Here is an 11,902-nt window from a genome sequence, read left to right as displayed (position 1 = left end):
TTTAAATCTCCATATTATTTTATAAATCCAATAACAAATACCATGATCAACCGATGGCCAACCAACATTAAAACTTTTGTCATGTGTAGGATTTTTTTGAAGTATCTTTCTACTCAAAATTTTGCAACCCGGTCTTGACAGAGTGGTACCTTTACCACTTTTGCGAAACTCAAGTCATTATTCCATTTTTGAAATCTTAGACTGGGCATTACAAAGAGTAACGACAAGGGGCTAGGCATAGGTTGAGAATATTTAAAACTTTAAATTGTTCCAAGAAGAAGACCTAAAACCAAGAAAATAAAGGATTGGCCTCATCGAAGTCTTAGACTAACCAAAAATCCGAATCCCTCAAACTTAGCTAGACAAAGTTTACAATGACCAAGGTGGTCCTCTTCGACCAAAGCCTACCATATTGAGTGTTTTATCTTCAATAAAAAGTATTGAAGGTCAGAAGCTTATATTCCCCATTGCTAGTGTACCACCTGATTAGCTAGGTAATCCTCCCTTGTTGCTACTGTTAAAGGAGTCATGCATTAAACCAAAGCCATTCACCTTTTGCTTCATAATGCTACCTTCCTACTAGAGGATTTCTGTTTCAAAGATCATAGATACATGATAGCAAGCAAGTTTACGCAGGGAATACATAAGGTAAAACATCTAACAACCAATTGGTGACTTTGGCCAATGATGAAAAAATTTCTTTTTCACAGAAGGGTAAAGGAATAGGTATCCAGTAACATAGTTAAACAATTCAAATTTAAGACATTTTTATTCTAGGATACATTGTCAACATTATCCACTGCTATGAGCATCACTGCAAACCTTGGTCGCAGTCTATATAGATGCAATCTCAAACCACACCCATGCAAAACTATAAAGAAACTTTCAAGAGAGAATTCTGATCCACTCCTCTAATATAAAATCCCAAACTGCATTACGAGAAGAAAAACTGAAAGCTTCTTATATGCTGCACTCTCACAAGAAGTTCACCTAAAGGCATCACCTCGATCCCAATCCAGCAAGGAGCATTCAGAGTCAAAGCCAAGGTAGTTAGAGGACCTGTGAACTTTATTGGGACTTGTCTGACCTTTCAAGTTTGGTGATCTCTGATTAAATACTGAAGGTTTGCTGGTCTTGCTGGGGCTTGCATCACCGATGATGGAAGGGAATGGTGAGAGGAATCTATTCGTATAGGGGGAATACTGATCAGAACAAATGTCAGTTCCCACCCGCTGTTTTGGTGTGCTCAATGATCTAAACCTTGCCTTAGTTGATGCTGTTGATGCCATGTAGTTTGGAAATGAAGGGGATGGCCAGAAGGAATCGTCATCCCTTGTGGAAGTTCGTCTTGACCGGTTAAATGATCTCCTGCCAAAATATCTGAGTTGAGTTTCTTCTGCCTCATCTTTGTTGTCAGAATCCAAACAGATTTGTGAATTTGAAACATGAATGTCCTGATGGAGTTTTTCCTCTGGACTTGGACTCGGATGAACCACAGGAATGTCCTTATCCAATGGCTGTGAGCCAACCCATTGCTCTAGCCAGCTCCATCTATGGTTCAGATCATCAAAGTCTAGTTCTTTAGATGATGGAGTTGTTGCCCTTCTTGCGTTTCTCTTCTCCTGATGAAAGAAAAAGATCAGAAGCATGGTGGCAAGTAAGACATGGATGCTTACTAATCAAAATGAGAACTATACTCGTTGAAACACCCCTCTTAGGGCGAGCGGTAAAGAAGAGAGTAATGTGATCACCAGAAGCCCTACCTGATGGACTGATGCATATTCCATTGCTCTCTCCCGCTTTAGTGCGGCCTCTCGCCTGGTTTTCAGTATGGCATCAATCTCGTCCTTCGATAATATGCTTCCATCCCACCTTCTCTCATTGCTTTCTTGAAGCTGCCCAAGCAATAACACAAATAAATGTGTAAATTTTATAATAGTAACTTATACTGGTCCGGGTAAAGTTTACAATAGGAGATAAATTTATGGCAAATCATGCAATGTTGTAGCCTTCTAATTTTTCAGACGATCACAAGCCACTCGCACTCTTGGAAAGATAAGATAAACTGGTCATATAACACTGGGTGAAACAGGAAAATTAAATGGTTTAACAACATATACTGCTTGTTATTGGATGTAAAAGAAGATGCTGAAAAATTTCTATAATGAAGAAAATTAACCAAAGTACCAGAGGTTGGTACATCATGCACCTGGGCCACAGCAATATTGTGTGGACCTCCTGAGTATTTTTTTTCTGTATTTCAATAATAGAGATAAATTGCAGATGTAGTAGTCCACTATTTTGGGCTAATGGGCTGGCCTGAAGAGGCCAAGCCCATTAGCAATCAATCATGGTCGATCACAATCGATCAGGGGAGGTAGAGAAGGAAAGGACTCTAAATAGGATGAGATTCCAGCTTTATCCGGCCAGTGGTTGGATCTCCTTGGACTCTCAGAGTCTAGCATGATCAAAGGTTGGGAGTTTCTGTCACGCCCTAAACCCATTACCCGGGTCAACCACGTGACAGGGCCACATAATCCCTAAAGCAAAGCCATAGAGATCATGTAAAGCCTAAGACAAGCAATATCCACATATAACCAATAATAATCAAATTAATTCAATAAACCACTAACATTAAATAATCAACTAGTTCAATTACAAAGTTTTAAATGTCCATCGGTATCAACAAAATAAAAGAGATAACTAGCAAGCCCATAAACTCTATCCCACGCGTAAGCCCGTGGAGGCTATCCCATAACAAGGTTAGTCTGAACTATATCTTAATCGCCTGATTTACATATTACTCTTGTCAAATCAATTTTTACTTACAGAGTGTATTTCTCTCAAGTTCCAGGTATTATTGTTCATATAACCATGCTTTCAATAACTCATACATATAATATCCATATGAGTATATTCGTACTAGAAATTATATAAATCATACCATTATATGCCAAACCAAATTTATCGATGGAAAACTTCCGATGCAAATCCAAAAGTACAAATCAATAACATGTATATATATTTATAATTGTAACCAAGTACAGAGATTCTTACCTTTACCAAAGACTAACTAAATACAATAATCACGACCCACTTCACGATCTACGAGCTAGGGTGTAAAGTACACCGATTAAAATCTTTTCGCGTAGAAGACTTTCCCCTTATAGAATCAAACTCGAATATCAGAAGAAAAACATGCATGGACTAGTAACCTAGACTGCCTACCAACGTCCACCAGGGGTCCATCACTAGATCCCCCGAGTCCCTTCATCACTTACTTAGCTCAACTAAAAAGAAACAAAAAAAACTATGAGAGAGAAAAACTAGAGAGAAATAGAGAGAGGAAAGAGAAATGGGAGAAGGAAGAGAAGAGAGAGAAAAAGAGAGAAACCTCTCTCTGTCTTCTCTCTATATGAACGGGGAAGTTCATCTTCCCCTTCCCATCCCCCATCCCCCTGCAGGTCGAAGGGGTGGCAGCCATAGTGGCCCAGGCCGCCCACCCCCACCAATTGATGGCGGCGCAACCTAGGCATTGTCAACAATGACGGCCAGCTGACATAAGGAAGAAGAGAAGAGGAAGAAGATCAATCCACACAGATCTCGGCCAAGATCACTATCGATCACCTAGGCCAATAGCTGCACAATCTCAGGGGTCCCAACCAAGTTCAAGCCCGGCCTAATCCAACCATGTTATGTCCTAAATTTAGGGCATAATATTTTAGGTATCAAAGCCTAGGTTTGATCATAGGTAGAAAATTAAGCTTAGGTTTATGATTTGTAGGGGCATAGAACGAGTATAGAAGAGTTTGGTTTAAATCACAGTTGCACAGCAGATGTTTGGTGGATAATTAGATGAAGACTAAGTACCTTCATTTGTTTGAGAGTGAAGTTAGGGTAAGTTTCGAGGATGAAACTCTTTTTACAGAGGTAGAATGTAATGGCCTGGTCAGGGCCCGATCTGCTTGACCACCCCTACCAAGCTTTGGCTTGACCCAGCCAAAGCTAAGTGTGCCTCGCACGTGATGGGCGGAGACTTCCATCGGGAGTCTTTCTTTCTTCCTTCTCCCCTAACAACTCTGACTCGAAGTTGGAGACCTAGGGCCGCCGAAGCCTTAGAATTCCTCTATAAAAACACCTCCCCACCCCTTTGTAACCTCCATTACAAGCATCATGCCTCCTCTCTTCTTTCTCCTTGTTTTGTCGGGTTCCTTCCATTGTGAACACTGGAAATCTAGGCTAGGGAACATTATCGGAGCTAAGGTAAACACCATCCTTCCTTTCCTTTGTTTTCTTTTCTTCCCACGGCCTTAAACCACCATCATCGTCCAAGAAATCGGTTGAAAATCGACCAACAAATTCTCTTGTTAATTGCCCCCATTTTACCTTTTTCTTCATTTTTCAAGCCACTGATGCTACTGCCTCTTGATGCCAGACCCCTGGTCGAGTCCTCCAACCTCCCTACAACCTTTCCGGTGGAGCTATGACTGTTGGTGATTGGCCAACAACCAAAAAATGGAGAAACCCCCTATCCTCTATTTTTTCAACCCCTTTTTCCATGATTTCTCGTCGGTCCACCACCGCCATTGGTTATCCACCGGCCGCCGGCTATGCCCCCTAGCACAATTCCCAACGATCACAACCTCCTTTTCTTCTAGGATAGATAAAAACTCTCCCTTTCTTGTTTCTCTCTTTTCTTCCTTTTTCTCTCTCTAAGTAGACCTATGGACCCCAATGATGGATCCGGTCTTTCTTTCCTATGGATCCAAGTTGACCCCCATAAAGAGGCCCTGAACTACTATGGCTTCATGATTTATTGATCGAATTGCTTAGACCTAACCCATCTAGAGCAGTCAATTGTTGTACTGGCCAACTGTTCCCTTTTCATGTTATTTTAATACTATTAAAATCATCAAATAGGAATTAATTTTATTTTTAATATTTTAAATAGGTTTAGTAGATTCATCTAGCAAACTTTGAAGGTTTAAAGTAGAAAAGTAAGTAAACCTTACACTCCTTATAAATTTTCAAACTATAATATTTTTCATGCATTTGATTTGCTATTTATAATACCATATTTTTTTTAAAATGAAGGATCAGTATATGTGATATAGAAATCATACTTTATTATGAAAAGTAGTTCCATAAATATTTTTAATAAAAATGACATATTTATGAAGCGCAAATCTATCATGTCATTTAGTGTGTTTTCATCTACTTTGTGCTAAGAAAAATATTAAATATTTTAAAGGCTCTCAGATAGCTATATATAAGCCCCTAGAATTGGGGAAGACGAAGCTAGCATCCATACAAAACACGACCCTGTCAACAGATTTAAAGTTGGCATACGAAGCATGATACATTATCAATTACGAAACATGCCCCAATCTCGAGTACAAGTGACCCTAGTACGAATATATGTGAGCAATGCTTTAAATTATGATATAGCTAAATGGCAAAAAAAATGAATTAAGTATTTATTTGCAATATAAATTTAGAACAATATTTATGAAATATGGATGATCTGTTCATGCATAATTTGCTTTATGAGTAGCTTTATCACATTGTACCATGAAATGCTTTATTTTTGTAATATCTGTTATTTTTTTAAATAATGCATGCATTATCATAGAAAAACTTATGATTGATCCCATCAAGTAGTGTAAGTCTTACTTACTGAGCTAGGTAGCTCACATCTCTTTATTTTGTTTTTCTTTTTCTAAATGAATAGGATCACTAGGAACGAAGGATGGTCAAGACTTGAAGTTCACGCTAGCAAGCTCGGCAATTTTGTAGCAGAATTTTAATTCTTTAATTGACTATGAGTTTGTAGTTTGTGACTTTCTAAATTATAATTTAAATTATATGTTGAATAGAATATTAAACAAAATATTTTGAATCAATTACTTGATAGCGTTGAACATGAAGTAATAGGGGATGAGGTAACAAAATCAGTAAGCAGTGAGATTTAGGAACCTACCATTGTCTTTATATCCTCCTTTTCCTTTGTTTTCCTATGGATAAGGTCTCTGCCATCACGATTCGGATTATCCTCGACAATTCTCATTCTGCTAGCACGGGCCAGTGATTGAATCTTCATAAGAGACTGCAAACCTTTGAGAGCAATGGCTGTCTGACGCCTCACTGATTGACCACGAACAAGAGCTTGAAGCCTAACCAGGCCCTTCAGTGCTCGCAAAGCTCTCCTTGCCTACAAGGAATTTGTACCCAAACCAAACACAAATGTAATGCCTGTCATACTAATAAACTCTTGAAAATTCAGTAAATAACGAAGGCTTTCTCTAAAGGGTGTGCTGAATTAAGTTTTCCATCCTCATCCAAGATGCCTACGCAGGAAAAAGCATAATTTGAGAAAAGTTGGTATATCATGTGGACACATAAAAGTTCTGCATGAAAAACCTACGATTTAAGTATGTATGGATAAGTGTAATAAACTTCAGGGAAGATAGGGAGAAAAGTAAATCTTTCTAGAGTGCTTCACAGTACTAGTGTATACTGTCACATACCGGATAATATCATATCAGTACCAAACCGAGACTCGCTATGCAAGATGTACTAAATCTCGGTGCACAAACCGACCTCCGTACTGGGCAAAACAATACTGTACCAGCATGGTACCAATATCGGATCCAGCACCAAAAAGGCAAACTTTATTCAGAACTTTTAATTAGAACATGGGCTTCGAACTAGGCTGAGATACAATTATGGATCAGTATCAATCACTCTCCTAGTTGATACCATCTGAAACAAAACTGAAATTGTCTGCTATTTTGACCAGTATAACTCTGTCATATAGTTGGAATCTTTGCAGCAAGATGTCAAGACAATTAAGATGCTTATAATCTGAAAGAATATTTTTGCTTCAGCCAAGCAAAAGTTTAAGTAAAAGCTATTAGGAAGACCTCAGCCAATAACGCTATGATGTGAATGATATCAACTTGACCAACAATAAAATCATATTTGTCACTCTTTTATTTATCATTTGAACTAGAAAGGAGCCTACATGTAAGCTTTATTTTTATTTCTGTCACTTGAAAAGAAAGAACTTTGATGTGCATTGCAATAAGAAGGTAAATAATTTTAAAAAAAGAAAATTGTGATAAGACAACATTGCTTTAAGAACTCTAGAATCTAAATCATGGTAAAATTAACATACTCAAAGTCAAGTTTAGCTGTGACAAAAAATCGTATATGGGTCAATTTGTTAATAGAATCTTGGTTTTGTAGTTAAAGTTGGAATATTCTTTTTAGTATTATATTATTTCACATACAAGAAGAATTGCTTCTTGGAACTTGCATAATTTATTGGTTCACGCGAGAGCATTATTGCTGTCCAACACTGACTGACCTCCTTATACCATTACATCACATTAAAGCATCTCTTGGAAAAAATGTTCAACAGTCTGGGTACAGTTCTGAAAATGTTAACATGGAGATAATAAATATAAAATATTCTACAGAATAGCTAAAACATGGCCAAATTTTAACACAATATAAATGCAATACTAAGTATAGGCTGCTTTTGTTGCGGAATAAGGAATGAGAGTAGCTATATAGCCCTCTGTCTCATTATTCCTCCATAGAGGTGCTCATCCTTTGTTCACAGGAAAAAATTGTTTGGTTGCAACCTGGGTAATAATGGCAGGAATAGAGATGAAAAAAGTAATAGAAAAGGTAAAAGTTGGGATCAAAAGTGAAAAAGTGGGAAAGCGAAGCCAGTACAATATTAAGGTGACTGAATGTAGCATGATAAACCAATACCCACAAGTTATTTAGGTTTATTCCACAAGTCAAATGCAGCCGAAAGAGCCCAAGAGATTCTTGAAAGGCAAATGGTACAACTGATAAGGTGGCATAATGGTCGAGGGAAATAATAGCTCATGAAAGAATTGATTTAGTAAAGAACAACTTGGTTGATCCCAAGGTAAAATTGCATCACGGGATAAGAGAACATGGGAAACTTTAAAACTGTATGAAAGAGAGTAAAGAAATCCCTGTCATATTATACCCTGGTGCTGCAAACTTACATTTAACAAACCAAATGATCTGAATGTTCTACTAAGATTTCAAGCTATAGGCTTGCATGGGACATTCAAGTCCATGAAAACCATAGCGGAACTGGCAAGCTTATGGAATTTTTCATTGTATGTATGTGTTGGCATGCACTGAGCATATTGCACCATAGGTGAGATCATTGTGATAGAGGAAAATGGCAATCTATAGAATATCTGGTATCTCATGAACAGTAACAAAGTTTGCTTAACAAATAAACAGTAACACAGGGCTTACAAGATAGCCACGGAAGGCGGTCTGAATTCTGATTGCTGCAATATCTCTGCTCCTATGATAAGATGATGGAGTTCCTGTGAGGCGGACAACCGCAGCAGCTGCCTGAGCAGCAGCAACAGCAGCCTCGGCAGCTGCTGCAGTTGCAATGGCAACAGCCACTGCATGCTTGCTCTGCTCTTCTTCTACTTCTCTGAGTGATGGTTCCTTCTGTGGTGATGGAGCCGGAAGGGCAGGTGAGCATTTGGATTTTAGCCTTCCAAAAAGCCATCTTCTCCTCCTCTCACTCTGAAACAGAGGCAAACATGACACCCAATCTAAAGTGTTGTAAAGCCACAAAATGATGGGTAAACTCTTACATTTTCCGGTATTGATCTGGCCTCAGAGCTAAAGAACCTCTTCACGCGTTCAAACCAACGCTTCCTTTTTTCCATTGCATAATCATGGCAAGGTACTGAGAAATTTCAAACATGAATGCCACCTTATTTGCATTACAAGTAACTTATTAGATCCTAGTATCCTACCATAAAACAAAGAAAAATAGTAATAACATCAAAAAATATATGAAAAAGTTCAATAATAAAGTAAGAGAAGAAAAAAGAAAGATATATCATAATTCATAACATTATCGTGCATAATTAATTAGAACTTCATGCCATACCCAGCGAGGAAAAGAAAAAACCGCATAGACTCTGTGATTGCCATCTGTTCAGGAGTGAAGGACATGATATGGAAGGCTATAACAAAATTGAAGTTTTGATTTTGGGGAGATATACGTAAAGTTTACAGATTACGAAGGATATAACACGCATTGATATATTGAATGCAGCATTATGAGAGCTTTTGCCGAGAAAGAGGTCTCAGACAAGCAGAGTCTGGCTTTATCCACAGATTAAATGCCTTTCTTCAGAAACTGCGATGAGATATTTACAGTCATATCTCTTGTTCACTATCCAAAGGTGATTCAGTAGACAATATCCAACAAAAATCATGGACACACACAACTAATTGGAGGAAATCCATTATGTTTGTTTGCCATCAAACCCAAAGAAGAGAAGTTTAGACACGTTGTGGTTGTTACTATCAACCAAAACTCAAAAAATCTTCGAACATCTCCTTGCAGAAACATGAACAGTAGAACATAAACTGTTTGCAAACAATCATACCCTAATAAAGACATGTAGTCAAACTTACATCAAATGCAAATAGTAATGAAATCTAAGCAACGCCAAAATATTTAACTCCCCACACAAAACCAAACCGAAAAGAGAGAAATAAAATATAGGGAAAAGGAAACAGCGATAATAATTATGTTTATAAAAGTCATTTCAATTTCTTTCTGGATTAGCCAACTAAAAGACTAACACCATAACATGCATCATGCCAACTGGATGAGGAATCATAATATTTCCTGCAGCCACCTACAACACATCGACAGTGCAATACCAACTAAAAATCGCCTCGAGTTGGAAATCATGGCTACAGAGCTATAGCGCATTCCTTTTTCCCTTCCCATGGACAGTTGTAACAGAGTTCAGAACTGACCAAGAATAGCTAATACAAGGTGATGCCGGTTTACCTATCATCAAATCTAAAGGCATAGGTGCCTGAATGGCTTAAAACCCAATAAATCTCCTCGACAGATCTCTTAGAACAGAATAACTATAGAATATAGCGTAATTCAAATATCTGTATGCGATTTGCACCGAACCTAGAAGAAGATACTGTGCATTTATATCTAATAAACAAAGGATTAGTGTATGTATACCTTTTCACAATGAGACAGCACTGGTTTAAGGCCCGTAACTTCTCAAGGGACATATATGTAGGATATCTTCACATAGTCCTCAGAGAACCTGATCTAAGAGCAGCCAAGAGTGCCATTTGAGAGCCCCAACTCCAGAACTTGATCATTGAAGGGAGAAAAGTTATTCACTGGTCTCCCCTTACTTTTCTTTTGTCTTTATGTTAATTTTTTTTCCCCTTGCTTTTCTTCTGGTTGCTCCACTTCAGCAGGTGGAGAGGGTGGGGGAAGGACTGCCTGGAAAAGGCTAGACTGCCTGTTTTGAGACGCATGTTTTGGCCACGCCGCTACTATTCAAATGCCAGTTAGCAGACTCAACTTTTCATCCTCGAAAGCAAACCAAGCTGCTTTCACAAAACAGCTGTCCAGAGAGCCCACGCAGGGGAGGACAAAGGTCCACTGGGAAAATTACCCATACACCCTTGTTCGTATTGGGTAATACTAATTGTGGGTTTCGAAAGGAGGTGCACGTGTCTTGTTTTGTGAAAAGGATCTCTCTCCTCTTTGAGTGTCATGAATTTTTTTTTTTTTTTCTAAAACAGATATTTCATACAATACGAGTACGAATACATCCAATAGAGTCGGAAAATAAAAGGTCCCAAAGTGCTCCGAGCATCTCTCTCTCCCCATACTATAGGGTACCTCCTGAGTGGCTCGCAACATATGCCGCCACCCAGTCGGCCGCTCTGTTAGCCTCACGATATACATGCATGGCTCGGAATATGACTCACTCCCTCGCCATCTCAAAAATGTCGCAAAGTAAAGGGTGAAGCCCCCCATAGCTGCTCGAGTCCTTTCGGACCCAGCTGATCACAGTAGTCAAATCTCCCTCCAAAAAGACTGACCTCGCTTGAAGCACTAGCCGCGCGTAACACATACCCATCCAAGCCGCCCGCAGCTCTGCCCCAGGGACCGAGGTGTCAAAAATCTGACAGCCCCCTGCTGCCACCACGCTAGAGCTCGACTCCCTGATGACGAATCCAGCCCCTCCTCTCCTACCTCCATCCAAAATTGAGCCATCAAAATTGACCTTGAGAAAACTCGGAGGTGGTGGCTCACAGGTGAAGAATACCCTATGTGGAGCAGCCGAAGCAGTATGGGGGCCCCAGATGTCCCGAGCTGTCAAAGGTCTATGGGCTAGGTCTACATGTATGATCTTTGCTGCCTGAGCTCGAACCTGCTCCATCACGAACCGCGATGATGGCCTGCCCTTGCCAAAAATCCGAGCGTTCTTGGCCAGCCATACCTGGTAAGCTGTATAGGACGCCCGAATAGCCAAGCTGCGCATCTGAGGGATACCAGCCCATCGCCGAACCACCTCCAAAAAGCAATCCCTCTGGCTCCAAGCATCCTCCGGAATCCCAGTCAGACTTCAAGCACCCCGCGCCCAGTCGCACTGGAAGAGCACATGATCCACTGACTCGTCCATCCCACAATCCAGGCATAGGGGGGAAAGACTCACTCCTCGTCTACTCAACACTGAGCACGTCGGCAGACGCTCCCAGGCCACCTTCCAGAGAAAAAGAGCGACCCTCTGATGTAGCCCAAATCTCCACACCCAGCTACAGTCCAAGCCCGATGCTGACATCCGCTGAATAGCTCGGGACACATCACCGACCCCGACACTCGCTCTGCAAGTAGTGCTCCACATCCTGACATCTGGGCCTGCAGATCCCGGAATGAGGAGCGCCCGAATCCGCTCTACCAAATGCTCTCCAAACGATTGGCCTAGTCTGTCACCATCCCACTCCGTCGTCCCCGGCCTGAGAAGGTCAGAAACCCGAAGCCCCT

At 40.0% G+C, this 11,902-nt stretch overlaps 1 protein-coding gene across 3 annotated transcripts; it reads right to left on the bottom strand.

The window, feature by feature from the left end:
* Positions 1-715: 715 nt before the first annotated feature.
* On the bottom strand, positions 716-10,387 carry LOC120108734 (protein IQ-DOMAIN 14-like). Of its 3 annotated transcripts, none has more exons than XM_039122431.1 (6): positions 10,076-10,387; positions 8,667-8,827; positions 8,311-8,595; positions 5,981-6,211; positions 1,764-1,895; positions 716-1,622 (listed from the first exon to the last, which is right to left on the bottom strand). In XM_039122431.1, the coding sequence occupies exons 2-6, from the start codon at positions 8,739-8,741 to the stop codon at positions 987-989; spliced, it is 1,359 nt and encodes a 452-aa protein (XP_038978359.1). In that variant the 5' UTR covers positions 8,742-8,827; positions 10,076-10,387; the 3' UTR covers positions 716-986. The 3 variants fall into 3 exon arrangements, with proteins under 3 accessions (XP_038978359.1, XP_038978358.1, XP_038978360.1); XM_039122430.1 differs by having other exon boundaries at positions 8,667-8,788; XM_039122432.1 differs by having other exon boundaries at positions 8,667-8,761.
* Positions 10,388-11,902: the final 1,515 nt, after the last annotated feature.

The sequence above is a fragment of the Phoenix dactylifera genome, unplaced genomic scaffold (assembly GCF_009389715.1).
Source record: "Phoenix dactylifera cultivar Barhee BC4 unplaced genomic scaffold, palm_55x_up_171113_PBpolish2nd_filt_p 001520F, whole genome shotgun sequence".
In the NCBI taxonomy this organism is placed as follows: domain Eukaryota; kingdom Viridiplantae; phylum Streptophyta; class Magnoliopsida; order Arecales; family Arecaceae; genus Phoenix; species Phoenix dactylifera.
The sequence above is the reverse complement of the archived record's forward strand: the minus strand, read 5'-3'. Positions and strand labels throughout refer to the sequence as shown.